Source organism: Perca fluviatilis, chromosome 2, assembly GCF_010015445.1.
Source record: "Perca fluviatilis chromosome 2, GENO_Pfluv_1.0, whole genome shotgun sequence".
Lineage (NCBI taxonomy): Eukaryota > Metazoa > Chordata > Actinopteri > Perciformes > Percidae > Perca > Perca fluviatilis.
In genome coordinates, this window is record NC_053113.1 from 22,783,400 (window position 1) to 22,800,914 (window position 17,515).

Below are 17,515 nucleotides of genomic sequence, written 5' to 3' on the forward strand. Positions count from 1 at the left end.
CTGGAGCTGCTCCCCCCGCAACCCGACACCGGATAAGCGGAAGAAGATGGATGGATGGATTGTTTCTCGTTGACCATGTTTGCAAGGCTGTTGACTCTAAAAAGATTTTAGAGAAGGACCTCATTGCAATGGATGAGACTGCAGTTTGGTTTGATATGGTGTCTCCCACTACTGTTAACACACGAGGAGCAAAGAGTGTTGCTCTAAAAACCACAGGACGCAAGAAAAGCCATCTTACCATTGTCCTCGCTGGCAAGGCTGACGGCACCAAACTGAAGCCTTTATTGTTCAAAGGGGCTATTCGTGAAGTGAAGGCAATGCAGCAGCAGATCTCCAGCGCAGCAATCGCCACTTCTGTGAATGGCTAGATGAATGGCACACGGTGGACTGGCTGAAGTCTGTGGTGGGAAAAGTCAACTTCACCCCGCGCCTGCTCGCGTGGGATTCATACCACTGCCACATCAGTGCCACCACCAAAAATGGAACTGAAATGTGACTACAAAATCACAACAGCGGTGATCCCGGGAGGCTGCACTACATATATCCCAAGCCCCCGATGTGATGTGGAACCAGCCCTTCGAGGCAAGCCTGCACAATGCCTACGATCAGTGGATGGCTGGGGATGCAGATAAGGAGTACACAGCCGGAGGTAATTTAAAAGCCCCCGCCAGACGCCTGCTTGTGGACTGGGTGGTCGCCGCCTGGGACAAACTGGATGTGGATATGATCAAAAAGTTTGGACTGTCTGTGAAAACTGACGGGAGTGAAGACGACCTCATCCTCTTTAGGGAGGGACAGCCTTGTGCCGCTGGATGGGAGGCGCTCGATCAGGTCCGACAGCAGGGCCGGGAGAACCGGCGGGAAGCACCTCAGGAGGAGGAAGATGAAGAGGAGCGGTTTTAATTTTCAGTTTCATTTATTAAGGTAAGCTGCGACAATGTTAATTAAGCAATATCCTTTTTATTTTGTTCAGAAGAAGTGATGGTTCGGAGTAATTTCACCCTAGGGTCCTTTGCACCATGACCTCGAGCCAAACACCCCCCCAGAAGCTTTTTTCACCTGGGTCGAACACTGGGAGAGATAGCGTAGAGTAGCGTTATCAGCTGAATAGCTTAGCGCAGGGGCTAATGGATCCGAAGTGTCTCTTAACATTACCCCACTAATAATGCCCGAAATGATACCAAACGTCTACAGTAGTACAAATAGGTTATGCACTCATAAAACGATGGATTGTAAAATTTGTAAGTACACCAGAAGTGTATGTAAATTACACTTGCCTGCTGGCTTCTGCTCTCTGCTGCTGCTGCTGTTACTACCGGGCAGTAAGAGTGCTTAGGGCTGTCTACAAATTACAACACCGAAAAGAGATGCAACAAAAATATTTATTAATTTAATGATTAAATAAGGTAATGTCTCCAAACTTACCTCAATTATAACTTGTCTCCTGCTAGTTATTCTACAGCACTTACTTTAAAAAATAAGTTAAATTAATAAATATTTTTGTTGCATCTCTTTTCGGTGTTTTTGTAGACGGCCCTAAGCACTCGTCTTACAGCAGCAACAACAACAGCAGAGAGCAGAAACCAGCAGGCAAGTGTTATTTACATAAACTTCTGGTGTACTTACAAACTTTACAATCCATCGTTTTATGAGTGCATAACCTATTTGTACTACTGTAGACGTTTGGTATCAATTCGGGCATTATTAGTGGGGTAATGTTAAGAGACACTTCGGATCCATTAGCCCCTGCGCTAAGCTATTCAGCTCACTCGCTAACTCTCCCAATGTTGGACCCAAGTGAAAAAAGCTTCTGGGGGAGTGTTTGGCTCGAGGTCAGGGCTGGACTGGGACAAAAAATTGGCCCTGGCATTTTTGGCCCAGGCGGCCCACACCCACCATGATTGGTCAGACACATTCCCTGCAGACAGTCCTCTTAACATATGCGTGCATTCTATGATATGAGTTGCCTAGTGTTCAGCGTTCATGTGATAGTTTTGGATCCTTCAAGACTTATCTGTTGATCTTACACTTAAATAATTCATTAATTCTTAGAGTTATGATTTGTATATTTATGGTATTTTTATTATTGATATTGTATTGTCATTATTACTATTTTGCTTAATATTGGCTTAGGAACTTTAAAAACAGTTTACTGTTAATTCTAACTATTGTAAGATTCATATTTTGTCACTTTGGACAAAAGTGGAGAGGGGGTTGTAGCCGATTCTGTGGTCTGTCCCGGGACCATGGTCTCTGGCACGGACCAGTGGTTAACACACACACACACACACACACACACACACACACACACACACACACACACACACACACACACACACACACACACACACACACACACACACACACACACACACACACACACACACACACACACACACACACACACACATACGGGTTTATGTGGTTTAGCTGGACTTTTTCTCCAAACAGGCCCGGTGGTGGTTTAGATGGACTACCCTTTCCTGAGGTCCTAGAGCTATGGGAGTTAGATTAAAACACTCAAAAAAAATCTGAAAAAATTCAGGTCACTTTAGACTTCAGATACACCGCTTCGAGCTTGATACACACCACCCTAAAACTATTGTGGTTTATAGAGACAGTCCTCCTTATGTGACTTATAAGGTCCAAACAAACATTATTGGGACTTTAAAGGGACAATGACGTCACTTAAATAACTTGGGCTCATTAACATAAATACACATTAACCTGACACCACCAAGCGTTAATGGGACTTAATTATTATTTCATTGTACAACTCAAATATCACCATTGTTAGTTGGTGACACTGACTAACAGCCAGATAGGAGCCTGTAACAGCTTAACAATAGATTGTCACACAACACAAGTGTCATGACAATAACTGATTTTAGCTTTTTTGCTCAAATCTCATTCTTACTCAACTTCAAAAGACCCATGTTTGCTCATAACAAAAATAAATTAATAACATGTAAAAAAAAATAAGTGCTGGTTTACAGTTTGTTGTTATGATGGCCTCTTTGTATAATTCAACCTTATATTTTTGTACTTAACCTTTAAAATGGCATTATTACAACCTATAACAGGCAGATAACTTGTAACACAAGAGCCACACTTTTTAAAACTAACAGAAACACCACTACAACTGTCAGTGTATTTAAATCTTTTATTTTTGTGACTGCCTCTTTGCAATTATTCCTCTATTTCTAACAAAGTCCCTTATATTTTGCATGTTCTTTGTGCCAACACTGGATCTTCCACCAGTTAGCGGTGACTTCATTCAGTTTTTGTGGCCAGTTTCCCGCTTATATGATCTTTGAAGTGTCGCATTACAGCAGCAACCTCAGCCTTAGACCACATTTTCTTGCCACTCTTCTGGATCCATGTTCTTTATCAGTATAATTCCCTGGAAGATAGGCAAACAAGAAAAAGATATATCACAAACAAAATGTGACAGTTGAAGCCATCAAAACATGAGTTCAGTTAGTGCCACAGTTGACAAGAAATTGCAGTTTACTTTTCTAAATAATTCACTTTGGGTATCAGTTGATTGGTCACATTATAGTGTGGACAATATGGAGTGTATTAAAGTCATCAGCATTAAAACATTTTTAGAATGTCTTTGCTGTTCATCTGTTTAAGTGGCTAAACCTTTGATATATGAATTAATTTAAGTACAGTTAATAATACTACAATTAGTAAAATTTCTTAAGTTATTTTGGCATTGTACTTCAACACACCTTATTTTAAATGAAACAAAGACTATGGGGTTTAAGGTCTGATTAAATCTGATTTCATAGAGTTAGCTAAATAGTGTAGGAACTTGGTCTGAAAGTTTAGGCTTGATATGGAAACATAACACATAAAGTACGTAATAATCAGCCTAATACTACTTTTAACACATTCTGAATTGGTCATTCAGACCAATTCATTTTTTGTCTTTAACCAACTGGCCAAAAAGAGAGTTAATAGAACATACTCATGGGCAATCAAGAGAACATTTGAAGAGAAGGAGGTAACTTTACTTTTATCTCAAATTCAATATACATTTCCTGATCATTACTTAAGTGTATATGCTCCCTTGCAGACAAGATGTTTTTTACAAATGCAGTACAGTAACATTTAGGGCTATTTATTTATATCCCTTTCTTTAAGATTACTCTTGCATTTTGATAGTTGAAAACTTCAGAGAAAGGAAACATCACAGAGACATGCATAAATATCCTTGGATGGAATCCAACTGTGGATGTTGCAGTTTTTTGGCATGTGTAGAATACACTGCAGTCATTTTTGGTCTTCGGTTTTATTCCTATACTTCATTTTATTCTTTTTAAAATGTGTTGAAAAATGAGTTTTTATTTATCTTTTTCTTCCTTTCATACCTGGCCTAAAAAGGATGTGTCTTATTCAACGCACATTAAGGTGCTTCACAATTCAACATGGTGCCCACAGTCGAACTTGGTGTTTGCCCTCTCCTGACACTGACTTTGTTTATTTTGTTATTTTGCATCTTACACACAGCTTGTGTGTGCAACAGAAGATACAGCAGGGAAGAACTTTGTTTGCAATGTTCAACACAAGCTTACAACACTGCCTCTTGAACTTTGACTTTCTGCTGCCTGGACCAAGCCAACTCCTGCCAGTAGGACACAGCAACACCGGAGCGCGCCCACAATGGGGACGAGGCAAGAGAGGTGGGCTACATGCTAGGCTGAGCTACAGGACAATGCTGGCTAATGTCCGTTCTCTTGACAAATAAGATGGACAAGCTAAGAACTAGGACTACAACTCAGCGTGAGATAAGAGAATGTTGTGCTCTTATTATCACTGAGATCTGGTTCTCTGACAGCACCCCAAACTCCGGTTCTCCTGCTCCACACACACTCCATCCACCACGAAGACCGTACAGAGGCCTCGAGAACACCAGGGGAGGCGGTGTGTGTACATTAACAACAGATGGTGTGGGAATGTGCAGGTTGTTGAAAAGCACGGTTCATCGGACATTGAACTTGTAATGCTAAAGTATAGATCCTTTTATCTACCAAGCAAGTTCAGCGTTGTGCCTCTGCTTGCTGTTTACGGGCTGATCACGTACCGCTGATGGGGATGCTACAGGACCTCATCAGCAAGCTGGAGACTGCACACCCAGATGCTGTCCTTCATCGTGGCTGGTGACTTTAACTACTGCAACCTCAGGGAGCGTCCTACCAAAGTACCATCAACACGAGCTTTCCTTCGAGGGAGAAGAATACCAAGTGTTCAGCAATGTGAAGAACACCTACAAGGCTGTGCCTCGGCCATACTTTGGACTATCAGACCACATCTCAGTGTTCCTCTACCCAGCCTACAGGCAACTCCTCAAACAAGCTCCCCCAGTAAGTAAAACTATTAAAGTATGGAATGAAGGATCTGAACTAGTGCTTCAGGTCTGCTTTACCAGTAGAGGCATGGTAGGTGTGTTTAAAACTCCTGCTCTGAGAGGAGACTGTACTGTGGACCTAAAGGAATATGCTGCAGCTGTAACTGGCTACATTTGTAAATACACTAAGAAAATTATCCCCACTAAACGCTGCAAGACCTACACCAACGACAAACCCTGAAAAACCTAACTGAAGTGTGGAAAAAGGCCAGATATGACCTGCGTAGATCAATCAGACAGGCCAAGAGACAATACAGACTGAAGCTGGAGGGATATTACACCACTCCTGATCCCGGGAGCATGTGGCAAGGTCTGCAACACATCACAGACTGCAAAGAGAAAACAAACGGCTCACTTTGAAGCCCTCAACGCCAGCTGAAAGGGAAGGACTATGGCCAACAAGGGCATACTGGACGCACCACTCTGTGTCATCACTCTGTCCCCATCTAATACAAGTCCACCACCATTGTGCCCCTCCCAAAGGACACTGTGACTTGTCTGAATGACTATCGCCACCTTAACTGTAACTGAGGTACAGAGCAACTTATTCAACTCAGGTTTCTTTTCTTTTAATTCCAACTTAAGTTTGCCTAACCCTAACCCTTTTACTTTATTTAATTTTTCTATTTGTGTTGTGTATTTGTCTTATTATTGAACTGTTCTGTTAAGGGAGTTGGGCAAAGTAAGAATTCCATTGTATGGTATAAACCACTGTGTTTTTTCTGTGCATAAAACAATAAACCTCTTGAATCTGAATCTTACCTTCAGAGGGATGTACACTCTCATTTACTGTGGACGACACAAATGACACTGATCCTGTTGAACACACAATTTAACAAAAGTTACTTTTGTCACAGGAAAAAAATAATTTTATGAGCAGTGACTATGAAGTGAGTCAACATACCAAAGACTCCAATGTCATGGTCTTGCTCTGTGGTTGTAGAGTCAAAATCCACAGGCTCCACAGTTCCAAACTCTGATGCTGTAACTTCTGTGTTGCCGTTATCAGATTCGCTCCCACTGTCTTCAGCTTTACTTAACGCAATCTCATCTGGAAAATGGCATTACTAAAACTCACTAGCTGGACAGAAAAATCTGTGGTTGAAATAGCCACATCAAATAAAAAGACCTTGGGAATAGATTGGCCTGTGGTTTTGTACTTGCCACTTTTCGCAAAGTAACTATTTTTACTTGAGTAGTTTTGAGCTATTATACCTATATAATGTTAACACTGCAGGTCTATTTAAGTGGTTAGAACACAACACATTACACTCTATACTAATTCACTAAATATCTAACCTGTGCATCGATAGCCAAGCCACTTGAAGGAAGTTACAGGTCTCACACAATGAACACACTTATCCAAGGAGGATACTGTTGTGGACAGCAGGCAGGGTTTTTGACACTGTTGGCGAAAATTTTTATTTTAGTATTTATTTATGCCACATAGTTTGGACATAAAGATATTACATATTTACATATCAATATTTAATCCCTTTAAATCCAATACCAATGTGACATTTAATTTACCTCATACATATTACCCTTTTATTGCATTGTATTTTATGGTTATTCATAGCGTATCTTATTTATACGCAGCTTATTTATAGCATATCCTAAATGAAGATATACCTTCTTCATATTTTTTAATTGTAGATGGGGAATTTGTAGTTAGCCTCAGTGCTAGGAGCTGACTTGTTGTAGCCCAGTATAACTAATAGGGTGCCTATCCATTACCTGTAACCAAACAACTTACCATTCACATTAAACCAACATACAGATCAAATTCAGGCAGTCCAAGTGCTCTTAAGGTGGTGATAGAATGATGATATAGGGTATTTTACACTGTTCCTTAAGGTCTCCTAATGGGGTATGTAACATTGGTTGGGCTGAAAATTGCCTGAATGCTATTTTATTAGGCCCTTAACTACCCTGTGAATATGGCTCTATTTGGAACAAGAGCTTTTCTTCCAAATATGGTATGCTAATGAATATTCAGAATGAGCTACGGCTGATTGGTTTGAGCAAACTACATAGAAACACAGGGGGGGAGAGAAAAAAGAAGAGATGGTATAGTATAATTTTATAATATTTTTATGATTTTTTTTTTTTTTTATTTTTTTTTTTTTTGCGAGAAATTAACTATATAAAGCTCAAATATGGGCCGTTTTGATGGCTAATTGCAAATTTGGTAAGACTGTGTGTCGGAGTGCGGCGGCCGCCGCTCGCCGCCCCCGCGTGCTGCCTCGCCGCCCAGCCTGCCTTCCTTCACAGACCCCGCCTGCCTTCCTTCACAGACCCGCCGCCTTCCTTCCCAGACCCCGGCCTGCCTTCCTTCACAGACCCCGGCCTGCCTTCCTTCACAGACCCCGGCCTGCCTTCCTTCACAGACCCCGGCCTGCTATGAGTGCTTGAGCTCGGTCACGGCTGGCAGCCCACAGCAGGGACTACCAACAACACGCTGCCCTGACAGAGCTCCAGGGCCTGCAGCTCCTCTCTTCCTGCTAGCTAAATGGCCCGTTGTGTGAGAGTGAGAGCACGGTCAGCGAGCTTGTTACACCAGCAATCTCTTACCACATGTTACACACATGTCACGCCACTTATACAACATCTAACTAAATGTCTTATAAACCTAACAACGGTGTCCGATTTCAAGTTAATATTTGTGAAGACTAACTAGGTGTTTCGTTAGCTGTGACTGTCCTTTCAATCCTAGCTACAAATCACGGATAGTTAGTTTCCTTTTCGCCTTAAATTCAAGTATATTTACAGTTTGAATTTCGTACCGCCACTTACACAACATCTAACTAAATGTCTTATAAAGCTAACAACTGTGTCAGATTTCAAGTAATTGATTTTTGTGAATTCCAGAGGAATTCTAAGAGGAGGCTAGCTAGCTCTCATTGATAGAGCTCCATCCAGCCGCAGGCTCTATCAATGAGACTCACGGACAAGCGGCGTTTATTTCCCCAATCGTTTGTTTAAATAACTCAACACATTATAATTACACACATTAAAATATTAACTGAAACCTGTGGTAAAAGATTGCTGGCGTAACAAGCTCGCTGACCGCGCTTTCACTCACATACACCGGGCATTTAGCTAGCCGGAAGAGGGGAGTTGGAGGCCCTGGAGCTCTGTCAGAGCAGCACTGTTTCGTAGTCCATTAGCCCAAAAGGGTGACTTTGCACGGGTATGGAGTGCTGCGGGCTGCCAGACGTGACTGAGCTCCAAGTATCTCACAGCAGGTGTGTGAAGGAAGGCAGGCCAGGCGGCGAGGCAGCTACACAGGCAGCACCAGCCTCTGAACTCCGACATAGTCGGACAAAATTTGCAATTAGACATAAATTCTCGTAAAACGGCCCATATGTGACCTCTACACATGATTTCTCGCATAAAAAAGTCTCAGAAGTGAATTTAATGGTAAAATAGCATATAAACAATGTATACAATTTCTGAGATCTGCACGTAACCTAGATTCAGAAGACTAACTGATCTCAGGTGCATTTGTGTAGCCTATGTAAATGTTGGGGCATGACAAAGAGAGAGACTAGAGCCAAATGAGGAGGAGCCGCAATAGTTGACTATGTCAACTATGGGGCTCGTTGAGATTCGCCCGTTTTCAGAGGCAGTTTCAAATAGTGAGATTTGCAGAGAAAAGAGGTGTCAATGGGATTTAGATGTTCTATGTATGTTCTAGTTACCCACTAAACTGTCATTATTCAACTATGACAAGGTAAAATCAGTTTTGCATTCTATCACCCCTTTAAAAACCAAAGCGACACCTCTGGTGACATGACCCTCTAAATAGTTTGGTCCTCCCAAGTCATATTTGAACGCGGTTCACCGTTTGATACACATACACTCAGATATTATACTGACTGAAGCTTGAAAAAGCATGTTCAGACAATGTCCTTCCATTTCATTGTCCACATAAAGCATGTTCTACTCAACATTGTCCACATAAGGCATGTTCTACTCAGGCGACTGCACACAAACACATACACACACACATTGAAATAGGTTGAAATAGGTTGGTAGAGTTAACATTTTACCACAAATAACTTCACTAAGTTGGACATCAGATTTAATTTAACTGTCCAACCTTGGTGAGAGGGCCGAGCTCTGGACTGGTCTGATTTGGGTGGCTGACGGCTGTATGGATGCACTTGCTCTCAGTGGTCAGCTGTAGAAGATGAAACAGAGACAAAGGACAATAAAGAGAAAGTCCTGGGAATGTACACTAGAGAGGATATTTGGCATCTGAATAAAAAAAAGAAACCATTCTACTGTTGACAGAAAGACAGAGGAAAACATTGCTTTGAAACTCACTGACAACTTTTCTAAGATATTAACAATAAGAGCAAGATATTTATAAAAATCTATCTTTTGTGAAGACATACCTCTTCAGTATCATCAATTGTGGATGGGGGATTTGTGGCACCACAAATGTTTGGAGCCAATTTGTCATCAAGGGCCTGTAAAATGGAAAAAATAATATATATATTATCATAAATATCTTGAAGACAAGATGTTCCCTGTGTAGCATTCTGTGAAAAGATATAATGGCTGTATTTCTGTGAGTGTTTTGTCGAAAACATGTAGTCTCCCAAAACGGTTCTCTAGTCACTGAACAGGCCACATGACTACAGTCTGTAGACTATGAAAACTATACTCTGATGAATACAGCATTTGTTTACTTCGTTGTTTATCTATTGCCAGCCCACTTGCTAGAATGATCGCACTTCTAGAAAAAGGGGCTGTAAGCTTTTACACTGAGTGAATTTTTAGTCCTTTTATAGTTCTTAGATTTGCTAGGATTCTTTTTAAATGACATCTTGTCATGAATTTCCATCAGTGCTGTTGAGTGGGTGCTCATCCACTAGATGTACCTAAACAACGTATCATTCAAATTAAACCAACATATAAATCAAATGCAGGCAGTCCAATTGTTCTTAAAAACCAAAGTCTGATGACATGACCCTCTAAACAGTATGGTCCTCCCAAGTCATATTTGGGTGGGGTTCACCGTTTGATACACATACACTCAGATAATATACTGACTGAAGCTTGAAAAAGCATGTTCAGACAATGTCCTTCCATTTCATTGTCCACATAAAGCATGTTCTACTCAACACTGTCCACATAAGGCATGTTCTACTCAGGCGACTGCACACGAAACACATACACGCACACATATGAAATAGGTTGAAATAGGTTGGTAGAGTTAACATTTTACCACAAATAACTTCACTAAGTTGATCATCAGATTTAATTTAACTGTCCAACCTTGGTGAGAGGGCCGAGCTCTGGACTGGTCTGATTTGGGTGGCTGACGGCTGTATGGATGCACTTGCTCTCAGTGGTCAGCTGTAGAAGATGAAACAGAGACAAAGGACAATAAAGAGAAAGTCCTGGGAATGTACACTAGAGAGGATATTTGGCATCTGAATAAAAAAGAAACCATTCTACTGTTGACAGAAAGACAGAGGAAAACATTGCTTTGAAACTCACTGACAACTTTTCTAAGATATTAACAATAAGAGCAAGATATTTATAAAAATTTTATCTTTTGTGAAGACATACCTCTTCAGTATCATCAATTGTGGATGGGGATTTGTGGCACCACAAATGTTTGGAGCCAATTTGTCATCAAGGGCCTGTAAAATGGAAAAAATAATATATATATTATCATAAATATCTTGAAGACAAGATGTTCCCGTGTGTAGCATTCTGTGAAAAGATATAATGGCTGTATTTCTGTGAGTGTTTTGTGGAAAACATGTATTCTCCCAAAATGGTTCTCTAGTTACTGAATAGGCCACATGACTACAGTCTGTAGACTATGAAAACTATACTCTGATGAATACAGCATTTGTTTACTTCGTTGTTTATCTATTGCCAGCCCACTTGCTAGAATGATCGCACTTCTAGAATAAGGGGCTGTAAGCTTTTACACTGAGTGACTTTGTAGTCCTTTTATAGTTCTTAGATTTGCTAGGATTCTTTTTAAATGACATCTTGTCATGAATTTTCATCAGTGCTGTTGAGTGGGTGCTCATCCACTAGATGTACCTAAACAACGTATCATTCACATTAAACCAACATATAAATCAAATGCAGGCAGTCCAATTGTTCTTAAAAACCAAAGTCTGATGACATGACCCTCTAAACAGTATGGTCCTCCCAAGTCATATTTGGGTGGGGTTCACTGTTTGATACACATACACTCAGATAATATACTGACTAAAGCTTGAAAAAGCATGTTCAGACAATGTCCTTCCATTTCATTGTCCACATAAAGCATGTTCTACTCAACATTGTCCACATAAGGCATGTTCTACTCAGGCGACTGCACACAAACACACTACACACACACATTGAAATATGTTGAAATAGGTTGGTATAGTTAACATTTTACCACAAATAACTTCACTAAGTTGATCATCAGATTTAATTTAACTGTCCAACCTTGGTGAGAGGGCCGAGCTCTGGACTGGTCTGATTTGGGTGGCTGACAGCTGTATGGATGCACTTGCTCTCAGTGGTCAGCTGTAGAAGATGAAACAGAGACAAAGGACAATAAAGAGAAAGTCCTGGGAATGTACACTAGAGAGGATATTTGGCATCTGAATGAACCATTCTACTGTTGACAGACAGAGGAGAAGCTGAAGCTTGCTTTGTAACTCACTGTCAACTTTTCTAAGATATTAACAATAAGAGCAAGATATTTATAAAAATCTATCTTTTGTGAAGACATACCTCTTCAGTATCATCAATTGTGGATGGGGGATTTGTGGCACCACAAATGTTTGGAGCCAATTGTCATCAAAGGGCCTGTAAAATGGAAAAAAATAATATATATATTATCATAAATATCTTGAAGACAAGATGTTCCCTGTGTAGCATTCTGTGAAAAGATATAATGGCTGTATTTCTGTGAGTGTTTTGTGGAAAACATGTATTCTCCCAAAATGGTTCTCTAGTTACTGAATAGGCCACATGACTACAGTCTGTAGACTATGAAAACTATACTCTGATGAATACAGCATTTGTTTACTTCGTTGTTTATCTATTGCCAGCCCACTTGCTAGAATGATCGCACTTCTAGAATAAGGGGCTGTAAGCTTTTACACTGAGTGACTTTGTAGTCCTTTTATAGTTCTTAGATTTGCTAGGATTCTTTTTAAATTACATCTTGTCATGAATTTTCATCAGTGCTGTTGAGTGGGTGCTCATCCACTAGATGTACCTAAACAACGTATCATTCAAATTAAACCAACATATAAATCAAATGCAGGCAGTCCAATTGTTCTTAAAAACCAAAGTCTGATGACATGACCCTCTAAACAGTATGGTCCTCCCAAGTCATATTTGGGTGGGGTTCACCGTTTGATACACATACACTCAGATAATATACTGACTGAAGCTTGAAAAAGCATGTTCAGACAATGTCCTTCCATTTCATTGTCCACATAAAGCATGTTCTACTCAACACTGTCCACATAAGGCATGTTCTACTCAGGCGACTCGCACAAAACACATACACACACACATTGAAATAGGTTGAAATAGGTTGGTAGAGTTAACATTTTACCACAAATAACTTCACTAAGTTGGACATCAGATTTAATTTACCTGTCCAACCTTGATGAGAGGGCGAGCTCTGGACTGGTCTGATTTGGATGGCTGGCGCGGTATGGATGCACTTGCTCTCAGTGGTCAGCTGTAGAAGATGAAACAGAGACAAAGGACAATAAAGAGAAAGTCCTGGGAATGTACACTAGAGAGGATATTTGGCATCTGAATGAACCATTCTACTGTTGACAGACAGAGGAGAAGCTTGCTTTGTAACTCACTGACAACTTTTCTAAGATATTAACAATAAGAGCAAGATATTTATAAAAATCTATCTTTTGTGAAGACATACCTCTTCAGTATCATCAATTGTGGATGGGGGATTTGTGGCACCACAAATCTTTGGAGCCATTTCGTCATCAAGTGCCTGTAAAATGGAAAAAAAAACAAAAACTATATTGTAGACCGGGGACTATGAAAACTATACTCCAATGAACACAGCATTTAATGACTTTATTGTTTTTGTTCAACCAGTATGTAATGGTCAGTATCATCTTTGCTATGGTGTGCTGGGAAGGTGGTATCATATTGTATTGATTCTTTTAACAATACATTAAAAAGTGTAACATCTTTCTCATAAAGTAACAGGCTGGTGGGAGTCTGTACTACATAACAGGGGAGGATGACAGTTGCTTTAATCTCCAGACCACATTCAGATTAAACTTCATCCTACCTCCAACTGATTTTGTTTTCTGATGGTGTAGAAAGTCACTGACCACATAATCTCTCTAGTCAAAACCAAATTGAGCCGAATCTCTAGTAGGCTTCATAGATCTTGTTGCTCAGTGTTATCATCCAAAAATAACAGACAGGTAGCAAGGAAAAAATGTTTAACTAACAGGAGCTGTGTTTAGTTTTCCCAAGATAAAATCTTAAATTATATCATACTCTCTACATTTTTTCTTTCTTCATGTGACAGTAATGGAATTAATAGTGTGTTTCGGGGTTCAAAGTACTTTTAAATTTGGTTTCTTTGGTCAATATGAATTACAGATTATAATGACATTAAAAAGAACCAGGGCATGAAATGTTATCACTGTGATGCTTCTGGCATTAGATCTGTTTTAGAATTATTCAAATAATTAACATGCACCTGACTGGTCAAATAATGGTCAAAAGTATGTAAAACTACAAGAGAAAAGGCAGTCCCCCTCCCCCACGTAATTATGGCCTCTGTCCTCAGCTAACACTGTTTTTAACATTTTTCTTTGAAATAACACTCTACACACTGCACCAGATACCTGTCAGGTCTGTTTCCCCTCATATTTTGTATATTGATCATTGTGGTGGGTTACTATGGGTACCAATTTTTTTATCTTATAGATTTAGTACACTAACAGAACATCATAAACACATTACATTTATTAAATGGCCTGAAAGTACTCCTATTAATGATATATCTTCCAGCCTTCCTGTGTCACTGCAACTTCATATTTATGCAAAATAATGTTGGGCTACTAAGAAAATATTAAATTCTCTAAAATAAACACAATGTCTGTGTCTAAAAGTTAAGGCTTCCAGGTCCAGACCTCAGCTATTACAAAAGCTACAGGTGGATACAGACAGACAGTTACATAAACTTGTTAATCAACTTAGTACTTACAGAACAGGAAAACCAAAGATGATATCAATATATCCTCTTAGTTCTTTTTTGTTCCAATTCCAAAAAAAACGAGCTGACAACTGGCTGCTTTCTAGTCCTCCTCTCCTGTCCTCTCTGCAGGCATCCACTTCACGTAAATGCTAAACGAGGCTTAACGAGCAGGGCATGTGGCTACGTCCTGCTTGTTAAGCCATGCCGTAGCCACAGCTCAACTTAACCTAGCTAGCTTTCATTTTAAAAACAAAACTACCAAATCTGACCTGCTGGCAATGTTGCTTCTGTCCTCATCTCTACCTGCTGTCCTCCACAGCTTTAGCCTGAGGCTTAATGAGCAGCACATGTTGATAGCCAATCAAGCTAGCTCAGCTAACATGGCACATGCTTGTAAATATAGGCTATAGCATTTCACAGTCATTTCTTGCAAAAAGGAAATTATATTTACAAATATAAATCTTACCTGTATGTATTTAATCCTCTACTAAGTCCATGACGTCTAGATGCTGCTTCCCAGGTGTGGTCCATTTAAGTTTTAAACAAGCGAGGTCTCTGGGCCGTGCTCCGGGCATGTCTGGGCATGTCTGGGCGGAGCTTCCAGACGACTTCCGTTTGGCCCCGCCCACGCGCGAAAACCAGCCAATCACAAGACAGCCCGCCAAAATGCACCGTGTGTATCAGAAATGTGTATGAAACTGCAATATAAAACCCAGCAGTGGCGTCGCTGTTCTGATACACTGGGATACACTCAAAATCAGGTCAAGTGGTAAATGAGGACTTTCAAAGAAAAAGAGAATTTATGTAGTTTAGACACTACAGAATGCAAATCCGCTCTTTGATTTATGAGGACTTTGGCATAGTCCCCGTATTACCCTTAGGTCCCTGGAGCCCAGGTGAAATGTCTGGCGTGTTGTCCGTGTAAACCACATACACCAACACACACACACACACACACACACACACACACACACACACACACACACACACACACACACACACACACACACACACACACACACACACGACCGGCTGGGCTCTGGCCACTATGGCTCGTGTCTCAGGGCCGGGGGGCGTGGCCATAGTGGATTTGATTGGGTCAGGCCAGTGCCAATAAAGAAAATTAACCAATGGGCCGCTGTGAGTTCTTTATGGGCTGGCGCGGCCAAAAAGTGCGTCGGCCCACCTGGAAAATGCCTGGTATGCCAGATGGCCAGTCCAGCCCTGCTCGAGGTCATGGTGCTAAGCACCCTAGGGTGAAATTACTCCGAACCATCACTTTAATCTTGTTAGATACCGGTAGTTGACTGTGCTGTCAGGAATGTCTTTTGATGTTAATGTTACATTATCCTGAGTAGCGTTACCTCAGATTTGTTGTTTTTATGTTTTACATTTTTTATTTTTTTTTCCATGTTCATGCTGGTTATAGCTAAGTTAACGTCTAACTTTAATCAGGTACTGTTGTGCTGCATACCAGCAATGGGTTTTACAAAACTACTGTATGCTCTCATTATAATCTACCAGCAATACCGTAGTACCTGTATTTCAAATAAATACCCAACACATTTACAGGGTTCAAACTGACACAGTGGTGGTGTTTGATTCATTCTGACCCAAATTGTTTTGTCTTCCTTCTGGCTGTTGTATATGGTGCTCTTTTTGCAAATATTTCTTAAAAAAATGAATGGTCTGTCCACTGGAACGCTATGGCTTTTAATTTAAAACAGTTTATTTAAAACAATTATACTTATCAAACAGATGAATTGGAAAAAAAGGCCTGCCTCTAACAAAAGCCTGCTTCAAATAAAAGCTGTTACCTTCTGCAGTTCAGGTAAATAAAGGCCCCCCTTTTTATTTGAGGAATTACGGTAACAAAACCATTATAGTCAGCAGGTACTAACTGCCTGATAGGAAAAGATCTCAAGTTTATAAAACATAGAACTTATTATCCTCACTCTTCCACATATGCCATAACATTTTGCTGTAGGTTTTCAGATTTCAAGCCTAATTTGTCTTGCCTTGCTCCTTTACACCGACCTCAAGTTTACTTCCAAGGATGCATTGACTTTGATTAATGAGCCAAACTGTATCTTGCTGCCTCGAGGATATACAGTGTAATGAACTGAAGATGAACATGCCTGTTCTCTCATTGTATATTAGAACATTTTGAACATTACAGTTTTACCTGTAGACTTTTGTTTCCTTGTCTGTTGTTTATTTCCTCCAAGATTAATTCTTAATTTGCAGTATGTGTGTATATTTCATCATATGGCGTATATAAGGTTAACCTACATTGCGCTTCACAACCTCCACCATCAAAAAGTAGTCTATATTCTGCTTATTTAGTGCTCCACTACCCTTCCAGAATAATCCCACCTGGCTGTCATGGTTATGTACAGCATGTCTGGTGGCAAACCACAAATCCCGGGACCGCTATCTGTCCACAACACAATGATGAACAGAGGAGAAAGCCTCTTTGGCCATTTGTTTCATCTCCCATATTTCCTCCCAGCACACATATTGTATACATCCGTTTGGAAAGGGAATTCTTGGCGCAGTCCATGATTGTTTGTGTTGGTAATGGAAGTGTCTTAAACGGTTTGTCACTCTAAACAGCAGTCACTAAGGATGGTAGAGGGCAGTGGATGGCACCATGTGTCCGGCTAATATGAGCCTAATAAGGGCTACAGAGACTTGTTAGTCAGGCACAAGGTTTTAGGGGTGGTTCAGCTGAGGGTCCAATGCTCATGGTCCATGCCAAAGCTTCCCAGTTAGAGGCTCAATATAATCTGACGGATGTTACTAGAATGAATTGGTTGTCAGACCTAATGCCACTCTGGATTTCTGAAAATGTAACATTACATTAT

The 17,515-nt window shown here is 40.4% G+C and overlaps 1 protein-coding gene and 1 long non-coding RNA gene across 2 annotated transcripts; both read right to left on the reverse strand.

Moving 5' to 3' along the window:
• Positions 1 to 5,644: 5,644 nt before the first annotated feature.
• On the reverse strand, positions 5,645 to 15,613 carry LOC120551448. Its single transcript, XM_039788880.1, has 9 exons — positions 15,115 to 15,613; positions 13,347 to 13,421; positions 10,697 to 10,786; positions 9,820 to 9,894; positions 9,522 to 9,602; positions 6,716 to 6,821; positions 6,321 to 6,467; positions 6,179 to 6,232; positions 5,645 to 5,745 (listed from the first exon to the last, which is right to left on the reverse strand). The coding sequence occupies exons 2-9, from the start codon at positions 13,404 to 13,406 to the stop codon at positions 5,645 to 5,647; spliced, it is 714 nt and encodes a 237-aa protein (XP_039644814.1). The 5' UTR covers positions 13,407 to 13,421; positions 15,115 to 15,613.
• On the reverse strand, positions 11,027 to 12,240 carry LOC120572359. The gene is made up of 3 exons (XR_005641431.1): positions 12,179 to 12,240; positions 11,888 to 11,968; positions 11,027 to 11,076 (listed from the first exon to the last, which is right to left on the reverse strand). It is a non-coding gene; the product is annotated as an uncharacterized LOC120572359 (long non-coding RNA).
• Positions 15,614 to 17,515: the final 1,902 nt, after the last annotated feature.